The 23,675-nt window shown below is 40.0% G+C and overlaps 1 protein-coding gene across 1 annotated transcript; it reads right to left on the reverse strand.

Moving 5' to 3' along the window:
• Positions 1–3,392: 3,392 nt before the first annotated feature.
• Positions 3,393–22,916, reverse strand: slc6a11b (solute carrier family 6 member 11b). Its single transcript, XM_044024942.1, has 15 exons — positions 22,587–22,916; positions 21,616–21,843; positions 21,071–21,205; positions 20,769–20,909; positions 20,544–20,625; positions 17,683–17,815; positions 15,434–15,568; positions 11,003–11,106; positions 10,719–10,843; positions 9,628–9,740; positions 9,274–9,411; positions 7,222–7,324; positions 6,700–6,800; positions 6,285–6,455; positions 3,393–5,516 (listed from the first exon to the last, which is right to left on the reverse strand). Exons 2-15 carry the CDS (start codon positions 21,824–21,826, stop codon positions 5,373–5,375), a joined length of 1,836 nt encoding a protein of 611 aa, XP_043880877.1. The 5' UTR covers positions 21,827–21,843; positions 22,587–22,916; the 3' UTR covers positions 3,393–5,372.
• Between the last annotated feature and the right edge of the window lie 759 nt (positions 22,917–23,675).

Raw genomic sequence — 23,675 nt, forward strand, 5'->3', positions numbered from 1 at the left:
GCTTACAATATAGAAACATTTTGGAGGACATACTAAACTATGACATTTTTGTCACATTTTGGAGGACATACTAAACTATGACATTTTTGTCACATTTTGGACAACAAACTAAACTTAGACATTTTGTCCCATTTTGGACGACATACTAAACTATGACATTTTTGTCAAATTTTGGACAACATACTAAACTATGACATTTTTACCAAACTTTGACATACTAAACTATGACATTTTTGACTTTTTGGACAACATACTAAACTACCATTTTTTGAATTTTTGACGACATACTAAACTATGACATTTTGGTCAAATTTTGGACAACATACTAAACTATGACATTTTTGCCAAACTTTGGACGACATACTAAACTATGACATTTTGTCACATTTTGGAAGACATACTAAACTATGACATTTTTGTCACATTTTGGACGACTTACTAAACTATGACATTTTGGTCAAATTTGGACGAAATACCAAACTATGACATTTTGTGACTTTTTGGACAACATACTAAACTATGACATTTTTGTGAATTTTTGGACATCATACTAAACTATGACATTTTTGTCAAATTTTGGACGACATACTAAACTATGACATTTTGTGACTTTTGTCATACTAAACTATGACATTTTTGTCACATTTTGGACGACATACTAAACTATGACATTTTTGTCACATTTTGGACTACATACTAAACTATGACATTTTAGTCAAATTTTGGACGACATACTAAACTATGACATTTTTGTCACATTTTGGACGACATACTAAACTATAACATTTTTGTGACTTTTTGGACGACATACTAAACTAGATCGGCAATTCCGTGCCGAAATTTCGAGGGTGCCTGCAGTTCTTGCGGCATGTGGAAGTTATATGGCCGGAGATTTGGATCCAATCCACCTTGGAAGTACTTTTTGGTGGAGTCACCCTTTAAAAGACCAAGTTTTAAAGGAGAGAGGGGGGGAGAGATTCACAAGCCCCTCTGTTTCCCATTCATGTGTATGTGGAAGTTATATGGCAGTTTTTTGCGATTTTTGTCGCCATGGTTACTTGAAACGCTTAGAAATAGTCATCACACACAAGTCCCGGTCGAGCCGCACGTTTTGATATAACATGTGTGGGGGTTTTCTCAAAACTGTGGGAGGAGTTAGACGTCAAAGTCTTGGGTGGAAGAATACAGAGAGACTGACAAGCCCCTCCCAAAGTCCCCTCTGCTCCTTACGCACACACACGCAAACACACGCTTGTCTCTATCTCTCCAAAACCAGCAGAGAAAGCAGAGAAAACAGCATGTTTTAAAGTTGTCATATTTCAAGAACGGTTGATGATAGAGATAAAATTTTTGGTTTGTGAGCGTCAGGAGGCTTTCGGCAACTCCCACATTTAAATTTGTGACAAACGGGCATGAATTGACAGAGAAATCACAGTTTTAAAATCACCCTCGTCTTGATTTTTCCAGAACTCAAAAGCAGACATTTTAACATGGGAGTCAATGGAGAGTGTGACCGGAGTTGTCTGCGCTTTGAGGTGATTTTAAGAAAAACTACAAGTCATATGAACATGAAAACACACACAGGGTTAGACGACGCCCATGGCAACGTTTTGATGTAAAAATTATCAGTGTAGGTTGGAAATTGTGGGCAGGAGAGGAGTTTGTTTAGAGATTTTTGGTGATTATTTTGCTGGATCTCGCTAGAGTGGGCCACTCTAGCTACCGCCCACACAACGCAATACACACTCATTATAAAATCTGAAAACGTAAAAAAAAAGTACAAAACGTAAACTGCGATTGTTTAAAAACCGTAACATGGATCAAAACTTTGACTTAGGTCAGAAAAGTCCCAAGTCTTGTGACTCGTTTAAAGTTCCAACCACGTTTCTACGTTAAAGTATGACGACACTGTGATGCTCCGAAGTGGGCTTGGTTGTTTTCGGTTTCCCATTATTGTGTGAGTGGAAATGAGTGAAAATTATTTTACATTTTCGCGATTTCTGTCGCCATGGTTACTGGAAACGCTTATAAAAATCATAGCACACCATTCCCGATCAAGGCGCACGTTTTGATATAACTTGTGTTGGGGGTTTCTCAAAGCTGCGGGAGGAGTAGCGCGCCAAAAAACGGGAGGATGAGGAAAAATAAGCAGAATAAACGCCGTTGGAATATCAAGATGTGCTCGCAGCACAATGCATTCTAGTGAGAACTCTAAGGAGTTCTGACTAGTATGCCTTGTGGCTGCAGGCACCTAACTATGACATTTTTGTGACTTTTTGGACGACATACTAAACTATGACATTTTTGCCAAAATTTGGACAACATACTAAAGTATGACATTTTTGTCAAATTTTAGACAACTTACTAAACTATGACATTTTTGTCAAATTTTGGACAACTTACTAAACTATGAATTTTGTCGTCCAAATGGTAAAATGTCAAGTGTCATCCAAATGGGGCAAAAAGTCATAGTATATATGCTGTCCACAATCGTCAAAGAAGTCAAGTAGTATAGTATGACGCCCAAAACGGTCAAAAGTCAGTATTATAGTAGTATGTCGCCCAAAACAGGTCAAAAAGTCAAAAATAGTCATAGTATAGTATGTTGTCCAAAACGGGTCGTCCAAAATGGGTAAAAAATGTCATGTCATCCAAAATGGGGCAAAAAAGTCAGCTAGATCTCAGCTCAGTGTGCACTGTAGCTCAACTCCCACGCACTCAATACAGTGTGTATTGTGTGCATTGTAAAATCAGAATACCTCAAAAAAAAAAGTGCAAAATGTAAACTGCGATTGCGTAATATGTATAAAAACTTTGAATTATGTGAGAAAAGTCCCAAGTCTTGTGACCCGTTTTAATTTCCAACCATGTTTCTATGTTAGAAACGTAGAAAGTTGTTTTTTTCTCCTTCTTTCGACTGTTTCCCATTCATTTGAATGAGGAAATTTTCGCAGTTTATTGCGATTTTTGTTGCCATGGTTACTTGAAACGCTTAGAAAAGTCATAGCACACCATTCCCAATCAAGCCGCATGTTTTGCTATAACATGTGTGGGAGTTTTCACAAAACTAGTTACATGGCGAAAAACAGGAGGAAATGGAAGAAGAAGAATGATTACAAGAGAGATGCTTGCGCTGCAATGCATTCTCGTGAGAACTCTGGGGAGTTCTGACTAGTATGTCTTGCAGCAGCAGGCACTAATAATAAATACCACAGTCTACACTTTTTTCCTTTACAATATTTATTTTTAAAAATGAGTAAGCAGACAGTTCCTGTGTCCTGTAGATACCAAAATGTGTGTAGAACGGTCAAGAACAGTAAACACTTTTTAATTATAGTTCTAAAACAAACATCCTTTGAGCTGCATATCAAAAGTCAAATCAAAGGACATAATCTTTTCTTTTCTTTTTTATTACAGCAATTGTTTTTAAACAACTCTCATCTCAAGAATAGACCACATTTCTAGAAAGAGATGTAAAAATATACATCAACAGCATCAGTGTTAAACAGCAGGCTATATTTTTTTTCCAACACATACAACTATTAACTTGCACAAACATCAGTGAGGAGGTGATAATGCCACAATGCAACCACACCAGAGGGACCAATCACATGTTTAAGAGGATGTCACAGCTTAGACGGGAGGGGTTTCAGTCTCTAAACACTTCCTCGATTTCCCTCATTACTTGCTCAATCACACACTTCCTCAGCTCATCAATTCCTTTTTACTTCCCCGCGTCTTTGCCTCCTCTTGAAAAACTGTCGAGATAGATTTCAAGTTTTCACCGCCCTCAAATGCTCTCCTCTGATTGCATTTTCATCAGGAAACAAGGACAAAGGAAAGAAAGGAAGGGAAATGAGGAAGATGGACAAAGCAAGGAAGAGAGAGGGAGAGAGAGCGAGGGAGTGAGAGGGCAAATCGAGTCATTCCAGTGCTGATCGGATGAGGTGGTAATGGACTGAGATCGATGTGAACAATGAGGCCAGCTCATCGACTACAGTTAAATGAATGACAGGGACAGACTGTGTGTTCACTCCTGAAGAGACAGCTGAGGGTTTGGTTTAGGTTTCACAATGTCAGAGGGTAAGGTCACAAAAACACCTAATCAGGCTGGAGATAATGTAGAAACACAAACATGTTATGTGTTGAAGAGAATCCAAAGAAAAGAAGTGTGGGAGGGAAACAAGTCAGAGGAAGTGGACAAGCTGAGGTTTAGCTGGAGAAAGGAGAGAAGAGAGAAGGGGACAGATGGATCTTGAAAAGCTAATCTGATGGGCATCCATCGTCTTTTCTATGAGCAGCGCAGGAAATAAAAAAAAAAGCAGGGGTGGAAGCACGTCTGTCTGTCAGTCTGTGTTAGACTCAGCATAATTACTGTGAAATGACAGATCCACGACTTCTACGAGGGCAGCTGGAGGAGAAGGAGGTGTGTTTCAGACTCGAGCCTGCGAGTCAATCATTGCTATTTGTAGCCAGCTCAAACCTGACAGATGTAAAATTATAGTCGCGTAAAAACAAAGAGGATCTATTCTACAGTGTTTAAACCCTGGACCTCTTTCATACTTTGCCATTCAATATTATGAACCTCCCATGCAAAGGTAACTCTTAAGAAAGACTAGTTCTACAGGAATCTGCAAAGCCCTGCAGAGCCCAGTACATACTCACTGATGAACAATAATCCATTAATATCATTTAATTACATCCAATAGACAGTCGTTTGCTTATTTTGTTTATTCAAGTAAGAATTAACAAAGGTCTAAGAGAGATCCATAGCCCTCACGATCACTGGTTCAGGGAGTGTCCAAGATTTAAATGAATTAACTCTGGGATAGTTTGCCCTCCTACTGTATAACCTCACTACAACGACATGATTTCTCTCTCAATACACTTTACTATGTAGAATGATCCCCAAGCTGCTACATCTTATAAGATAGTGACATTTGTGTACCTAGTACCTCATGGAGAAGCACATACAAATGCACAGTATAAGCCTTTTACAACACAACACGTTGGTATTGCTCTAAAGGCACAAACAGTGTGACCAGCTTTAAACCACGTACCGCATGTCATCAAACCAATTTCAAAATATTACTGTTAGTCAAGAAAGGAGTAGCTGATGTTAGTCACAATATTAAATGAAAACAACAAAAGCGTTATTCAAAGTGTGTGCAAAACAGAAGCGGATTGAACTACATCAGCGTGTGATAACTTTTCCTTGTTTTCCTTTATCTTTTTTACAAAACAAAAATAACACTCCCAGTCATTTGTTTCATTTCCTGTTGTGTGTTTTGTGGTGGATATTTCTCGCTGTTCACTTTAGTTGTTGGACTTCCAGACGGGCAGGCAGCTTGGTCGGAGAGACAGTCTCTCGGTTAAAAATGTGTCTCCTTCTCTGAGATGGTGGATATTTTGCCATCGACCTTAAGTTTTGCATCATTCGCAGCATAAGGACTGAGGGCGGCGTGTTTCCCTCTCATTTTCAGATCGGGGCTGGGAGTCGTCAACTTCTTCATTCTCTGCAGAGAGACAGAGACAGAAAACGGGTCAACTCTCGTTCCCTTGTGTCCTCTTCTAGCAGCGTTTGGCTCATACATCTCGTATAATAGTTTAACGTGAATGAATCATCACTTAATTTGTATCGTAAGTGTCGAGATGCTCGAACAGGTTGGTGCTGAGACAGATGACGTGCCGTGTTTAATGCAGAATCATAGAGAAAAACGAAGTTAAAGCTTCTTAAGTGATCCGTCTTATTTGGCACTACATTCTCTACACTAACCTTTACTTCTACCTGAGTGGATGTGAATCAGGACATGACCAGAACATCAAGGTCATGCCCTTCTACTTCTTTTTCCACTGTGTCAATCAAAGACCAGAGGCTTCTGCTGTTTTTCAGAAACCTGGAATTTGTTTATCTGATCCACACCTCAAGACATACTGTAGGTGGGGGAGCATACACAGTCTGCTGGGAGAGATACAACAGCCTCTTTCTCAGTAACAATGTCGGAAACATGTTAAAAACCCTTTGCTAATGCACAAACAACCATGGGCTTTTTAATTTTAGGCTGCTGTGACAGAGAATAAGGAAAATAATGCATGAATGCGTGAAAAGCTGAGGGAAAAAAAATGACATTTGTTCTGGGAAAGGGAAAAAAATATCTGGAAAAAAAGCAAACAAAGCAACACTTGATTTGGAGAGGGTAGTATTTTTCAGTCAGAGAGCCACAATTTGTATTTGAATATGAATTACTGTATCTGTGTGTGTGTGTGTGTGTGTGTGTATATACCTCAGAGAAGGTGCCTGGAGTCTTCCAGATCATCCAGATAATTCCCAGAGGAATGCAGACCATCGAGGACATGGCCATGAACCAGCCAATACCATAGCCCCAGTCAGGGTAGGTGTACACGTTGTTGTACTTCAGTGGTTTGTATTTAATCAAGAAAAACAGGAATATTGCCTGTGGCACACAAAAAAACATTATGTTGGTAAATGTGTTATTTATATGGAGAGGGAGAGAGAGAAATGTCTTTGTTGAATAAAGGTCATGCAGCCTGCGTTAGAATTCAAGTGCCAGTACAGTGCTGTAGTAAATATAGAACATACAAAATGGAAATCTTGGTGAAAATGTTGTTAGTCTATAGATAAAGATGAACATCCTGTTTTAAATTAGTTTGCCGATGCTGCAGCTGCAGTGGACTCACAGAGCAGATTCCTGGGGTCAAGATCATCCAGCACCACTTGATGAAGAAGACCGGTTTGTAGCCAATCATGTCCTCAATGTTCGTGTAGAATCTGTCGCTACCTGAAATCAGAATCGGTGTCACTCGTAGTTTCTCCATGGTTCATAAAAAACAATCATGTGACTGATGTCACTTGACAGGGTGCGGCTAATTTAATAACAGAGGTGGATAAATTCTAGTGTGACACAAGAGAGTCAACTCTGTCACTCTGCATTAGAGGAATAAAGAATACTAACAACCCCTCACAGTGCTATCATACCAAAATATTGTTTTGGAAATGCTTGCATGTGTTTGAGTCTATTCTCCAGCAGAGGGCAGAGAAGAAATACAATTTCAACAAGGAGGTTTAAAAGCATGACACTATTGCACTGGCTTCTATTTCCTGTGTTCAAATATGTGAGTGTTCTGTCGTAGCTGAAGGCAAACAAGTGTTATCTGAAGTGACAAGAGCGAGATGTAGCCTGTGTGTGCGTCTCCTCTTACCGTACACCCAGCCGATGCATATGGACTCAAATATGGCCACGAACAGCAAACACATCCCGCTGGCAGCGTACGAGTCAAACAGCTGGAAGACGTACATCCCGCCCTGATAGCACAAGACAGGTGTCACTTTTCTGTCACAGCCACATACAGGAATACAGGCTTGGCTGGGAGACATTGAATATAATGTGAGTCAGGTGTCCTTGATTAAGCTTGTCCACACTGTGTCCCCCAGCACTGATAATGATGATAAATGGAGTGAAAATGAGGATCAATGTGGAGTCAAATAAAGATCTATGGGGCGTGTTGTTTTGTTTTGTTTTTAAACTCATTTTGTGCTTTAAATACCACTTTGTTAAGATGTACAACTCTTATTTTGTGGTACAATATAGCTTCCATACATGGAGCTACTTCAGCTGACAGCATTGTCTTATGAGGCATGTGATTAGTCCAGATACTGCCCTTCGGTCTTGATAATTGTCCTTAACAACTTGTGGTGATCGGCTCATTCACAGTTGCTTCAGTCGTTACATCCAATTCTATTCAGTGAGGTGCAAACCATCGATGTGGTGACCTGACATTTCACTAAACACGTTCTGAAGATCATACCAACAACACCATCTGCTACTTCTCCAACTGCAAAAACATGTGTTCAATTGTGATTTTGCACTCTGACTTTACAAAAACATTTCTACATCTCTGCTATGTTTTACCATCTTCAAATCTATACAGTCAATAACAAATCTTTATTGTCATCTTACTCTCTGCACAAAAGCAAAGAAATACAGACCAGAATATGTGGGCCAGTACAAAACAAAGTCTCACTGAATTAGAGAGTATAAGGTCACAGCACACAACTACGAGCATACAGTTAAAAATATCTCACAGACCCTTTGTCTGTGTTTCAACCAGCTATTCCACTACACTCTCACAAGACCCTGAGAACTAAATGCTACTCTAGGCTCTTTTTTACGATGGCTCTTTGGCAGCAGACAGGAATAAAAAAGTCTGGAGTGCAGGTGGTTTTGTGGAAGTAAAAGCAGAGAAGACAGACGGACAGTTTTGATGTAACATGGAAGAGAATGGGCAATGACACACAATCTAGCAGAGTAAGTACTCTGTCCTATTCCTGTGTTGCATTAAAGTGGTTCCCTATGTTTCATGAGCATTACGGGCCACTAGAGAACAGCATGGTGCGTTTACAGTAGTGGTGGTGGATGGAGGGCAGCGCATGTGGAGAGATGGAAAAAGCTTTTAGTGGATGTAAGACCTTGATAGCGTGAGGAGTCCGATTCTCCTCCAGTACTAAAACATTAAGGTAAAAGGTCTTAAAAGAGAGATGATGTTGCAGATGGAAAATTAGACCGTGAACCTGAGACTGTGAACCTTCAGGGGGGGAAAGAAGGTACCAGTGGAAAAGGTCATCTGCATTTCTGGACTGGATTTCACCTCAGACTCGATGACGACAGTGATGGAGATTATGATGAAGATTATGATTGTGATGTGATGATGATGATGACAATGACCTGCCTATATAGAAATAACATCAGTTGAAGTTAAGTAAATTCTTGTTATCTGAAATATTTGAAAGTATAAAGATTAATTAAAATGAAACATTATTTTGTGCAAGTAAAAGTAGATGTCTTTACAATTAATGAATCAAATAACATATACTGTTGGGGTTCACTGTGTAGAAGTGAATTATATGTCTGTCCTGTCTAAACCTATAACCTGACACAACACTTATATATATATCTGCTCCTGGTCTCTCTCTTCTGTCTCTACCTCATCTCCCTCTTTCACTTTCTCTCTCCCCCACCTCTCCTCTGTCCCCCATTTTTCCTTTCACCCCAACCCAATGAGGCAGATGGCCGTACATGTTTGAGTCTGGTCGTCTCTCTATAATAGTGTAAAGGTTTTTGCCTTGAGATAACGTATGTTGTGATTAGGGCTATACAAATGAAAATAAATTGGATTGAATACATCGCTGTACATCTCCACTTGATTCATTTAGTGTCCTGAACTCCAATGATGCAGCCATGAGTCGCGTCTTACCTCCGTACACATGATGAGGCCTATGAAGAAGGACACGATGGACATGCCTAAAATCAGCAGCTCTCTGCGGTAACCTCTCCTGAACGTCTCTGGGTACATGTCCACCACAGCTGTCACCAAACTCTCCACACACACAAACTAGAATGAGAGCAAAGACATTTATTTTAAGTGTGAAGCATAACCTTTTAGTGATAAAGTTGCACACAGTTACCACTCAATCAAATCACTGTAGATGTTTAACAAACAAACAACTAACAGTGTCTTTAGTGTTGCAAAACAACAGCCTGGAGGCTTTATTATTATAAATCTTATAATGTCCATAACTTGTGTTATTGTGACCGGTGTGAGTCTCACCTGACTGTCCAGGCCAAGGAAGATGAGCATCATAAAGAAGAGACAAGCCCAAAGAGGAGACAGGGGCATCATAGTAACAGCCTTTGGGTAAGCAATAAATGCAAGACCAGGACCTGCATTACAAACACACACAGAGGTAAGTCAGAATAACCCGGAAGTAAGAATATAATAAATAGCCACCAGGAGGCGACTCCACTGGTTGCAAAAAATAGTTCAATTTGAATGGACGTCTATGGGAAAACTACTTATCAGTTAATTTTCAAGTGTAAAGTAAACATTTTCCCTAATGAGTTAAAGGTCTCATTTCACATCTTCATTAACAGAACATGATGTCAATTTTGTTATGTTCTTAATCAAAGTAAATAGAAGATAAATCACAGCGCAAATAAGTGAGTGACAGCTGGGATCATCCAATAGGAGTTTGGTTGTGGCCGTGACATCTGTAAACTTTCTGTTGAAAAACCACGTCGTGGCACTCAACTCCAGTCTCAAGACTTTGCCACACACGACTTGTGTCAGTGTCAGTTGATAGAAGTCATATATGTGGTGCATCAATAAAATAAGTTGCATTTGTGCCTGTTTCTTTTGTGGGCTCTCCTGTTAAACAATTTTAACTCTTTAGTGACAAAACAGTGATTTATCAAACCATTATTAAAAAAAAGTTTCATTTACCAGTTCAAAATAATATAACACAACAGAATTATGAAGTGTTTAACTGCCTCTCAAAAACCACAAACAACTGGAGCTCTCTGTATTTAAATCAGATGAGACTTTAGCACATTTACAAATGACACATGACACTACATTTGGTGACATGCCCTTAAGAAACACATGATCTAAAGCATTAAGCACTGCCCTTTCCAAAACCTCGCACTCTGTCACATTCACTAAATCATGTATACGAACTTTAATAAATCATACCGTTGTGGTTCTAGTAAGAGTGTGCACTTATATAACTGTTTTAACCATTTTACCAGAATAGGGTGAATGGGGCGCATCTGCTTTATATCATGTGTACGGCCATATTACAATATGACTTCATTTTCATTCAGAGACATGATGTTAAATGTTAAAGTGTTTTATTCTCTCACCAGATTCTGCCACAGCTTCGATGGGAACATTCTGTTCATAGGCCATGAAGCCCAGCACAGAGAAGATGGCAAAACCTGCCACAAAGCTGGTGCCGCTGTTCAGACAGCACAGCATGATGCAATCCCTGGGGAGCAAGACAGAGGCAGACATCACACTTACGGTCACGCTTGTCTCCGGGACACACACAATACAAGCAATACAGATAATCCAGTCCCTCGTTTAAGTATTCAGCGCTTACAGCGATACCATCCAGCCTCTCATCTACCAGCAGCCATATTCTTACCTGTAGCAGTTATTGTTGTAGGAATTGTAACTTCCCAGAGCAGTGAGACAGCCCAAGCAGATGGCGTAGGAGAAGAAGATTTGTGTCCCTGCATCCACCCATACCTGATGGAGAAGTGGCCATGCAGCAGTAGATGTGTGAGTACACAGCAAAAGTGTTTCAGTAAGAGTGTTGGCAAAATATGAGCCTCCACATCAGATCAGCTTTTCTCATTTCTTATTCTATCATGTTCTGTTTCAGGAGAAATCATGGCGTGACTTATGTGTGGTTTTACAGGAAATGACTTTAATGGAAGTCGCATGTTCTCCCCGTGTGTGCGTGGGATTTCTCAGAGTTCTCCGGGTTCCTCCCACAGTCCAAAGACATGCAATGTGGGGATTAGGTCAATTGGACACTCTAAACTGTGTAAGAGTGGATGGTTGTTTGTGGCCCTGTGATGGACAGGTGAGCCGTCCAGGGTGTGACCCCGCCTATCGTCCTATGTCAGCTGAGATTGACACAGCACCCCCCGCGACACTCATGTGGAGGATAAAGCAGTAGAAAATGGAAAAACTGCAAGCCAATTAGAATTTTCATCGTTTTTGTTAGAATGCTAAGTTCAAATGTGCATCAGAAAGTTTACTTATTTGATCCTAAAATTCATATTTAAAATAAATAATTTAAATGTGTGCTTGGGACAATAAAACAGAATCATCTGAGATTTTAGAAGCAACAAGTTAATCTCTGAAATGTAGGACATATTAAGGAAGCAGCATTAATATTTATAAACTCAAGTAAATTAAATGTGCCCCCAAAAATCCAAATATAAAGTATGTGAATATTATTAAGTCTTTAGGTCACCATCATGTTGCTGGTCACAATATGGTGAAAAGCAAAGGTACATTTTTTTATTTTCTTATTTATCCTGACTTATTGTGTATTAAGATATAATAGAATAACTAAAGCCGAGTAGTTTACACGTGTACATGAGCATTTACATATGTACGATACCTGAATGAGACAATGGTAAACGTACATTTTGAGAATTTAGTTTGTAGTTGCAGCACAGGACCCTAGAACCCACAGGATAACATGGGGTGCGAGTGAATTCAAACTTAATGCAGCATGGCTCTCTGAAAACTCTCCCACATCACCATTCAGCCACTAATCTCATTTCCCCACTGAGAAACAATTAACAAACGCACAGTCTTTGCTCCCTCCTGGGAGTAACCACGGTAACTTCTGTGACCTCACAAACACAGGACTGTTCCTGTGGAAGAACAAGCCTTTCTCTCCTAATGTTCATTAATGTTCCCTTTCGTTCACCCTCGGCTGATAGCCGCACCGCGCAGTGAAACCTTAAAGGCCCAGGCTCGGAGAGAATCGCTTGTTGATGTTGTGCCTAATTTGGTCGGCTTGTGTTTGGTTATGTTGAGACTGTGGCTCCAGGAAACTTTTCTACAGTGTGAAAGCTGGATGTCATGGGTTGTAGTGTTGCTGTAATGTAAATGTATCACTATTGGTGATCCTCACTATATCCTATTTTTATAAGCGAGACCCATTAATATTGGATATTTTAAGAAATTCAAAGATGAATTAAATTAGCTTAATTTTGCCCCCAATTTGACCTCTGAGACACATACCAAATAATACTTAATCCATATAATGTGTCCTATTATTCAGATGATGAGAACCTGCAACAGTGATTCATGGTTCCAAAAACGTTGCAGTAAATATTAAAAATATTTTCTTCTTTCATTGGTTGGCGTTGGTGCTGCATTACTGCCTTCTTCTGGATTTAACCTTTCATTACTTCTTCTCCTTTCTTTGTTTTTGTTTTTTTGCATCATTCTGGATAATCCACTGAATACTATTACAGAGTTATAACACTGATCATCACTCATGTTACACACTGTAATGCGGAGAAATAATCAAGATGTGATATCATATGCGTCACTTTTTCCATACAAATAAATGAGAAAACACAGGCAATCCCTTGTATATTTAGTTTTGAACACAGTGGAAACATCCGTCATTATTGTGTGAGAACATCTGGCACTCGACTTTAACCGTGAGGAAAATATCTGTCTTTCTGTTTGGCAACAAATTACAAATTGTTGCAGGTTTAAATTTTGACTGTATTGAATTGCCTGAGACTACACAGTTAGGGGTCAGTGCTATTGCCTTTGCATTTCTGCATGTGATCTGCATGTTCTCCCCGTGTGTGCAGGGTTTTCTCCCACAGTCCAAAGGTTAATTGGACACTCTACATTGACTCTGAGTGTGAGAGTGAATGGATGTTTGTCTGACCCTGCGATGGACTGGTGACCCGTCCAAGGTGCACCCAGCCTTTAGCCCTATGTCAGCTGCACCAGAGGGCCCTCGTGTGGAGGATAAAGTGGTGGACAATGAATGGATGAATTGCCTGATTACATGTTATGGTCTTGCTGATTTTCCCAGCTACTTTTCAGTTACTGAACAACATCCTGGCTCCTGCTGTTTTGACAAGTGAGAAAAAAAGCACTGGACTGAAAAAAAGGCCAGACAAAAGAGGCAAACAGCACTCCCAGGTGTAAATCATGGAAGGACAACAGTGATGACTGGGGAGTATGAGAGAGGGATAAGTGGTCAGAGCTGACCAAGGACTGGTGGACAGTGAGAGGGAGCGACACAAACACGGAGAGAGAGAGGTAAGGCAAAGAAGAAAAGAGGGGAGGCATGATCACAGGGTAAAATATAGCCACACAGACAAAAGCATGCACACTCACACACACACACACATTACACAGCCTGTTGGACAGAACAGAGCCTTGATTGTCCTACAGGAAGCTAATTTAACACTGGTGTCAGAAGTAATGTCTTCCCCAGCTAAACAGCAGCACTTCTTTATCACCACCTCCTTCAGTGTCTCATGCCTCTGCATTTTATGTTCATCCTTAACTTTATCTCTTTTTTATTTTTCTTAACTTTACTTAGATCACAAGGGCAACAACAATCGTACTTCACAATTACAAGGTATTTTGCACTAGCACTGTACGATATATGTACCTATACATATTACTCTTATTTCTTGCTTCCTTTCTTCCTGTATCAATGGAAATGTTGTGTTTTTATAGACATTTTTAATATTGCATGATACTGTATGTTGTAAACAAACCCTCTCACCACAAGGAGCTGCTTTGACAAGTTGTGTGACCAACAGCCCAAGTCTGTCTATACAATATTGGTCCAAATGCATTTCTAATTATTATTGTTATATAGAGTTACAATACAAATACATGTACGCATATGTATTTTATATTTTAAATGTTGTATCGTTTACGTAGACTGTTTGCTCGCTTCCAACCATTGCTAAAATTGTTTACATTTTATTGTCAAGAACCTTTAGTCTGTACAAAACCTAATGATAATAATTGAGTTGCAAGTGCACTAACGCATGTGTGTACGTAACCTCTTTGGCTGGACATCGCAAATAATAAGTCATTCATTTACATATTCTGTCATATTAAATGAATCTGTCATCATATCAAGTTCATAGTGTAGCCATGTCTCACTCAACTGTTCATTTATCTCAATGAACACTGTCATCAAACCCCAATCCAATGAAAGTTTCTAGTGCGCTGTTGCCTAGCAACACAAGCTATTTCCAAATGAGGTGAAAAAGTCTGCTCTGTCTGTATGACTTTTATGTTAATGCACCACCTCAATTACCCTAAAGTCCTCTATTTACTGATCATGTCATCACCAGTAGGAGATGTCAACCTTGCTATGACAACCAAAAAAAGCATGACTATGAGTGTACAGTAGAGTAAATTACATGAAGCAGCTCTTTGTGTAGTTAGTAAGTGTATAGTAAAGAGGAGTGCACAAATAAATGTGACTAAAAATGACACCACCAATCCCCCTGGTAGATACTCATGCACAAAGATGTACGTTCAGGGAAAGACAGGTGTGCACTTTCACGAGAATTTGAAAATGTCCCCAAAAGTAAAAACCTTCAGTCCAAATTGTGTCTCCAGCAGCAAGAAATGTAATAACAGTGTAAAGGGATGCATTTGTAAACATCTACAGCAAGGATGATGATAATACCATTGACATTGATGATAAACTTGACATCCCTGCTGAGGCCAATAAGCATCAGAGTGAGTTTTCCTCTTTCATAGCTGGAGTGTAGCTGGATATTGCAAATTTGAAATATTTTGTATTAGGTGGTTTGGTCTATTTTTCTGTAATCTCTGTATTTCTGGTAACTTTAAATGAGTGGGTGATATAATATCCCAACACAGAAATACTGTTATCATCACTAACTCATCGTAAAAACTGTGGCAGTAATAGTAACTGCCTGCAGGTATAGCACCAATGTCAAATTAGCAATTACTATTACTTTCCTTGATGATTGGTGACGGCATAATCTACTGCATATGTCATACTTGATAGATCATCCAGGCCTACCTGAGGGTCCGAGAGACGTGAAATGTCTGGGTAGAGGTAGAACTTGATGCCATCAAATGCTCCCGGCAGCGTGATTCCTCTGACCAGCAGGACCAACAACATCACATAAGGAAAGGTAGCGGTCACATATACAACCTGCAGAAATGAAATATGCACATTTTTTGTAGATTACAGACAGTTAAACGTCGCCCACTCAGAGGCTCAGATATCAAGGTTTTCTATGGTATACAAATATCCATTAAACTTACAAATCTGTATGAAGTAGTTCTTAACAATTCTGAAGGGGTTAAAGGAGGATTAGCATTCAGTGTCTGTGAAGGTTCTCAGTCGCACAGGTCACGGTCATCTTGTCAAGTCCAGTTGTCCACAGCTAACTACTGAAATCTGATTAGTCTGAACATTCAGTCTGGAAGTCAGAATCCAATATATAGTACATACACTTGTAAAGATATAAACACACACATAGTATATATATATATATATATATATATATATATATATATATATATATATATGTGCATGTAGAAAATCATCTAACAGCACACAGACAGTGTCCTCGGTACAGTAGGCAGCACTTGCTAACATTAAAGCAAAGCAACAACTCCTGCTTTTATTGAGTTATTCAAGGTTTGCAGAATTGTGCTAAACATCTCAAGACTCTTGAAAAAAAAAGTCCTTAAACAAAAATCCTGGCCTCTTGGAGGGCACAGGCAGGCAACATACATCCCCTGGCTTGCTGGCACTCAGTCAAAGTCCAATTGAGGACAGAACAGAGCAGAGCCAGGCCAGGAGACTGAAAAGAAAAGAAGGCTCCTCTGGCCCCATCTCTTAAACAGGAGAAGCCCAGAGAAGTGATGCTGGCAGTGTGGGAAAATGTGCTGCTCTTTGAAGCATGCACAGAAGTGCATGAGCACCACCCCCCAACCCACCCTCCCACACACACACACACACTCTCTTCATTCACAAAATAAAGTAGGTGTGCATCACATAGTACAAGAACAGACAAGATGAAGCATTTATCCACACACTGCCTGCTCACACTACTGTACAACTCTGAGCAGCAGGTTTATGAATGGAAGCTTTGCAGAATTAGAAGCAGTGAACTTCTTAATCAAACAAGCGGTTGCAGTGAATAGTTAGACACATACAACATTTATGTTACTTTAATATCATTGATTGGACTTAAATGTAGAGAAATTAATTAAATCCCAAACAAGGAAGTGTCTGAACAGTAAGAAATAGAATCTCGGAGACTTAATTAGACTGTCCTCTCTAAGCTCTGTTAATCCTTGTGTTGCCTGCAGGAAAAGTGTGGGAAAAGTTGTCTCCCGCACAACAGATCCCTCCTTTAATTTGTCAAATGAAACGATTACAGCAGTGAACACCATCCTAAACCTTCTCTCCCTCTTCCTACTCATCACTCCTGGGCTCAAAGGCCAATATTGCTCCACATGCTCCTTCAAGCTCACCGCGGGTAAACATTTAAGCCGCCACAAATTTACTGGTCAAACTTGCCCCTGCCTTGCCATAAATCTAACAGGAGGGCTTAAATGTGAGAATGGCCAACAAACATGGCGAACAAAAGCAAACGGCTGAGTCTGAACTGAATGGATTGTAGGGTCTGTGGAGAAGAAAGCGCCTCTCTCTTGCTCCCTTGCGGTTGATTTCTCATCGCAGGAGAGAGAGAGAGGGGCAGAGGCAGCTTATACTCTGCATGCTACTCATGAACACTCTCCTTTCCCCCATTGAATACAGGAATCAATCTTGGACCAGCATTCACCCCCTCTTACTCCACAGCCAGACAAAAGACACTTCAGGGAGATATAGGTATTGCTGCCTGGTTGTTTTTTCCTTCATCATGTAGAATGTGAACACATTCTTTTTTCTTTCTTCCATCCCTGCTTTTTTTTTTACTCTATTTGTTTTTTTAACTCCACACTGTCCTTCTCAAGGCTAAGAGGAGACTTGAGGACAATGAAGTGGACAGGTAATGGGAACAATATTTTTGTCCTCTACTTGCAGTGGACGGGGTGTAAGTATGCTTGAGCTTGTGGTCACTACAATGCAAATCCACTTGTCTGTAAAGACAAATATTAATATACAAAGTCCCCCATCATGAGTTGAACTGTGTGGTAACAGCGTATATAACACGTGCAGTTCATCGAGCTGTGCCAATATGAGGCTGTCACTCTTTCCACTAAGACTCGTGCAGACACACGGTAGTAAACATGCATGACTCTGTCTTTTACCTTGCCAGTTGACTTGGGTCCCTTCCAGATGCAGAAGTAGCAGATGAACCAAGCCAGAGCCAGACACATGGCCAGCTCCCACCGCACTCCCCCCATGTGCTCAATACCATCTGATATCTTCAGTACTCTGCGTCTGTAGTGACAAAGGAAACACCAGAAGATCACTGACTTCCAATCTGATCCAATTAAGTGCTCTGATTTATATATGAGCAGTATATATATATATATATATATATATATATATATATATATACATACACACACCAGATGGACACTGGGCCACCTGAAACATCAACCATCTATTACTTATATATATATATATATATATATATATATATTGTTGTTGTTGTTGTTGATTATTATTATTATTGTTGTGCCAATGATGTAATAATAATAATAATAATAATAATACATCATATTTTTATAGCGCTTTTTTTAACACTCAAAGATGCTTAAAGTAGTTGTAAAGTTACTTTAATGCTGCGTCCTTCATCTGAAAACAGGCAATACTATCAGACCTGACTGAGGGAGCATTAGTGTGTATACACCGGCAGCTCACAGGCAGGCTGGGACAAGAAGCTTTTCTCCTGACAAACTGGGTTTTTTTGAACAGCAGGATACACTTCTGAATCTTTTTGTGCACACGTCTTTGTGTTTTCAGTCAAACCTGTTCACAGTCAGCGTATCATGGCCATAAAACAGAGTGTATAGTGTAATAGGGCACAAACCCATACACATACACAGCTTTTCTCTCAAGAAAAGTCGATTACTGCGAAGCTGCAAGCTAAAATTTACACTCCCTTGGTCGGCAGGACAAGCGTAGCCTGTTCCACTACAATAGTCATTAATATGGCCACGCTGACTGTGCCATGCATCCTCTCTCTGTCAGTGACTAAAAGAGACACAAGACGTGGAGTGGATTGGCCAGAATTACAAGACAACTCTATTCACCCCGTGTGATTCACTGTACTAACACATTTTAGCTGTGGGCAGTTTGCTAACTTTAAATTTGCAAGCAGCCATTGCTTCCACAATGAACGTGCAGTCATAAAGATGTGGGGATAGCATGGCAACAATCCCATGACTCCACAGCCCGTACTAAGACTGACAACTCACTTTCCACCTTTCATCTAATAGTGCTGACTTGAATGTGCAGAGTAAAGTTTTCTCCCTCCCTTTTGCTGGATAACTTCAGAAATGAGGACGAGTTTACTCCACAAACACGATGGGTAGAATTGGAGTGCTGAAGTTAAAATGGCCAACAAAGTACCGTAGAAGACATTTTAGTTTGTCTAATGTATCACTTTAAGATGCTTTTCAGCACCATGGATATGGTGGGACAACAGCAATGAGATAATGAACAGGCAAGGACACATTTAGTCCACTGTAATGATCACAAACAGCCAATTAAAATGGCTTGTGGACAATTTCATAAGTCAGCCTCATGCATGTGGGTTTAATCAGGGTCCAGTTCAGTAGGATTTCTACATTACTGCAAAAAATATTCTTTTTCCACTGCTGAGGTGAACAACATCATCATAGTAAACAGGTGTGCATCTGCTGGCAAACTAAATTCCTCTAATAGGAAAATGCATCAGTCTGTCCTAAGATGCAGACATTGTGAATATGCAGTCATATTATACAGTGAAGGACCATAGGAAAAAAAGAGGAGGAGACAATGCGAATTTAACTAGAGCTATAGTTACTTTATGTACAACTCTCCTCTGTCTTTTCATTCTATAATTGTTGAGCTCTCACCTCGATTGTAAACCTACCAAGCTTAAGTCCCATTCTATTTTTACCGTGTGGACGTCAGGTACGGGGCAATAATATCAGCAACATTGTGAACCGTCAGTGGTGGTGAATTCACAGTTAATTTCCTGTTTGTGGAAGCAAAGCCTGGCAACAGCGTTGATGAGGATAAGAAGTGAGAGTCGGGGGCCACAGAGATCCATGGCGCTGCCAAAGCTTTGCCACCAAGTTCACCCGCACAGCTCCTGACTAACCATTGATCATCATGACATGTTCTTGGTGGCCGGCCACAGGCTTGGTCCAACTCAGCCCCCCTGTCTGTCCCCGAACAACCAAAAGGCCAAGATGTGAACACTAATGTGTGTAAATATACTCGCCCACGGTGTAAAGTGTAGGTGAAATGATTTTATGTGGCTCAATAGAGCAGCAACTTGCTTCAAACATTAGTGTTTATGTGAGTGAAGGTCTGGTGTGGACGGTAAGCTATAAAGGTTTTTCAAGAACTCAGCATTGTTAAAACTTAAGGTAAGCAATTAAAAGCCAGGTATTCTCTACCTGGTCGCATAAATACCAGATTCTATCCATCTATCCATCTAGTCTGTCATTTAAGTTCATCTTTTTGCCCAAAATATGACATTTTTATTGCTGCTGATACTGTCAATATACAGTACATTGTGTGAAGATTTATCAGTGAGCTCAAAATGAGCTTCTACCAAGCTGTGTAAACATAGCCTCTGGCAGTGAGACAGGAAGTGTGGTCAGCGCTACACACAGCCTCTGCTGCCACAAACACAGCTCTAGCTGGGAGACAGCTGGCCCACTAGAGCACGCTGACACACAAATATGAAAAGGGCTGACTAATTATTGGGGGAAAGGTTGCGGGGGTGTCACTGTCAAACAGTCTGGAGCTGACGGCAGCTCAGCTTCTCAACAATATTCTCAATTTTGATATCAAAAGCAGGACATATATTAATCGTGGGTTGTTATTTTTGTTAACATTTCATATTTTATACAAGATAATTGCTGTTTCAATGTGAATGTAAAGAATAGCACATGTATAAGAGAAAATGATGATGGCATGAAGTAATTAGAAATAAAACTGTACTCACTCCCAGAACTCAATAACTGGAGACGTTGCGTTAGGGTTTGTGATGTTGGTGGAATTTTCTCCATAAAAGTCAACACAGTTTTCTGTGGAAACACAATAGCAGACATGATTATTTCTGGAAGCAGGTGTGACACGACACATATGATGACACTTTTTTTTCCCATTTGATCAAAAAAGAGAAACAAATAAAAGGATGTACGTGATGATTAATGGCTTCTCTTCCTACCCGTATTCCAGTAGTGTCCACAACCAGCCCAAGGAAGCTCGGTAGTGAAACAGTTGAAGAGGTAGAAGATTGCCCAGGCTAGGATAACTACATAGTACACGTTTAGATGAGCTTCAATCACCTGCGTAGCATAGCCAATACCTGACAAGGCAAAACAATGTATTATGAACTCATATTCAGCACATAACATAATCATAAATGATCAAAGTTAATGAGGAAAAATGTCAGCTCCAGTTTGTTCCAACTGAACTAAATGGAACTCAGCCATGATTATTTACACCTGCGATTGAGCGTGTTCTTACCCTCGAACAGTGGGCAGACCTTCCTCCAGCAGGTGATGCCTCCTTCACTGGTGAACTGACCCAGGGCGGTTTCAAGGAAAAACACCGGGATACCACAACACACAAAGAAGATAACGTACGGAACAAAGAACGCACCTTTAAACACACAAGAGAAAAAAACAAAAAACAAAACAAATGCATGAATCATGGTATAGACGTTAAAGTTTAATTCAACGCCAAATACCAATTCAATATGTAACATTACTATGAGGTTATGAGGATTTATACTGTGCAGTAACGGGGAACCCCAAGGCTTTTAGTGACATGATTGTACATACATAATGGATGCAAATAATAAAAGAAACATGACATAATGACACTTCTGCTTCACAGTCAAATGCACCTCCTCCTTTAGTGCAGTAGAAAACAACTGTATTTTCAGTTACATCCTTTTCCTCCTTCTTGCGAGAGTTAGAGAGTTGTACGTCAAAAACATTCCTTTCACCTTGGTGATTTTTTCTCTTTCTACATCCTTACAAGCACAGGTTGACAGAAAACTTTCCTACCTCCTCCATTCTTGTAGCAGAGGTAGGGAAACCTCCAGACGTTGCCCAGACCGATGATCTCTCCAGCCACAGACAGGACAAACTCGATCTTGTTGTTCCAATGGCCCCTCTCATTGTACTGTCCATTTTCAAGGCTGGAGCTGGACCCTTCTGGGTCTCTGCCATCCTCCGGTTTACCGTTTATAACGGGCCCACTTTTCTCAGCTGTCATGACTCTCCAGCAGCCCGCTGAACAAGAGACAAAAGAGAAAACGCGATGTTATCGTTATTTTAAAGCCAACAGTATTACTGTTGGCTTTAAAAATTAGATATCGGCAAACACGCAAAGATCTGCAGATATGACTGAAACAGTAGCTGAAAAAGCTGCTGCCTCTTTGATTTCTATGCTAGCGCCCCCTACAGCTTTTATTGATGCTTATTTATTTTGCACAGGAAAGATATTTTATATTTACATCTGCTTTGACATATGTATGAAAAATATGATGTTAATTTCACTACAGAAGGGAGACTGAATGCAGTGCAAGCCGTAAATATTGATCTGGGTCCGATCGGGATATTGGGCGGAAAAGAGTCCAAAATCGTGCATCCAGACTTACCACATAACCTGAATGTGTGACAGTTGTATCTATGTATACGTATGAATCAATTATTGCACCTCACTTAATATTAAGTCTGAATTCAAGTTCAGAATAGAATATGTTCCTTCAACCAGAATGAGAATACCTGAAGCAGATCATTAAAAACAAGCTTTTACTAAACTGGAAATAAACCACAAATATTTCAACAACAGCATTTAAACACAGACTTCAAAACTTCAAAAACTCCTAATGGAGATCAGTACTCTAATATTAGGAAATGAAAAAGTAAAAAGAATGACAGAAATGGTCAATTTAAGCAGCTGGGAATTAAGACAGGTACATGGAAATCTATCAAATATCAAAGACATTTAAATTGAGTCACACCAAACTCACCAGTCTCCTATGGAAGAAGTGGAAAAGCTCCCTTTGGCTCCGCGATGATGTGCACTAACAATTGCCTTTACAAAAACAAGACGGTTGAGCCCTAAAACAGGCGGGTGGGGGGGGAAAAAAAGAAAGAGAGGTCAACAGAGGAGAAAGAGAACAATGTGGATCCACGTTGAGTGAAGTGGTTTTGGTGAGACCCTCGTTTATATAAAGGAAGATCCCAGACGTGGCAGAGTGACGGTGGATGTTGCAGCAGGCGATGGATAACCTGCGTCTGTGCTCCTACTCTCCAGGCGCTCCACTCTCAAGAGCCTCAGCTTGGATAAAAGCCATGTGGTAAAAAATCTGGCTCTCACATCATGAGCCTTACTCCTGCGCAGACAGGCCGCGGAAAAAAAACACACACCAGACAAGGGTTGAGTCAATGTCAGAGGAAGCATAGGATTTAGAGCTGTTGAAATATAACAACAACTCAGTGTAGTGGTGTTAAATCCTTTTAGGTCACAGGTGGATGTGGACATGCCATGATAATTATGTACATAGCCTTATTTTGATTATCTTGAGATGTTCCCACCAGGTAAATGCAGTTATGAGAAAAGGAAAGTGGGATTTCAACACATTTCAGTAGATATACTGAGGCTGCCATCTTGCACCACTATGTTTCTGAAGTCTCACCATTAGATGTCACTAATTCTTACCCACTGGACCTTTAATATACTTGAGGTAAACATTATGTGAATCTACTTTTGTGCTTCACCACATTCTACTCACGTTCTTATTTAAGGGATTACAATACTCTGGATTATGGGTTTAACCACTACTAATTTCTTGTCGTTTTCAGTCTCTTGAAATTCCTTTTGTGAGCCTCAAAGCTGATAATTGCAAATGAACGACTAAGTAAGTCTTTGATATGATTTTGCGTTTATGTTTACAGCCAGGTTTATTCTTCTTTAAACGATCAACACAGAACGTTTCACCCTGCAAGAACCAGGTGGTGGTTCATTTCTATGTCACTGCATATGTATAATGACAAGTGTAACTGAATGGATCAGCTTAGTGTACAGCGAAGGCCACTGTGTACGGTATGTATTAAAT

This window comes from Solea senegalensis, linkage group LG4, assembly GCF_019176455.1.
Source record: "Solea senegalensis isolate Sse05_10M linkage group LG4, IFAPA_SoseM_1, whole genome shotgun sequence".
NCBI classification, from domain to species: Eukaryota; Metazoa; Chordata; class Actinopteri; order Pleuronectiformes; family Soleidae; genus Solea; species Solea senegalensis.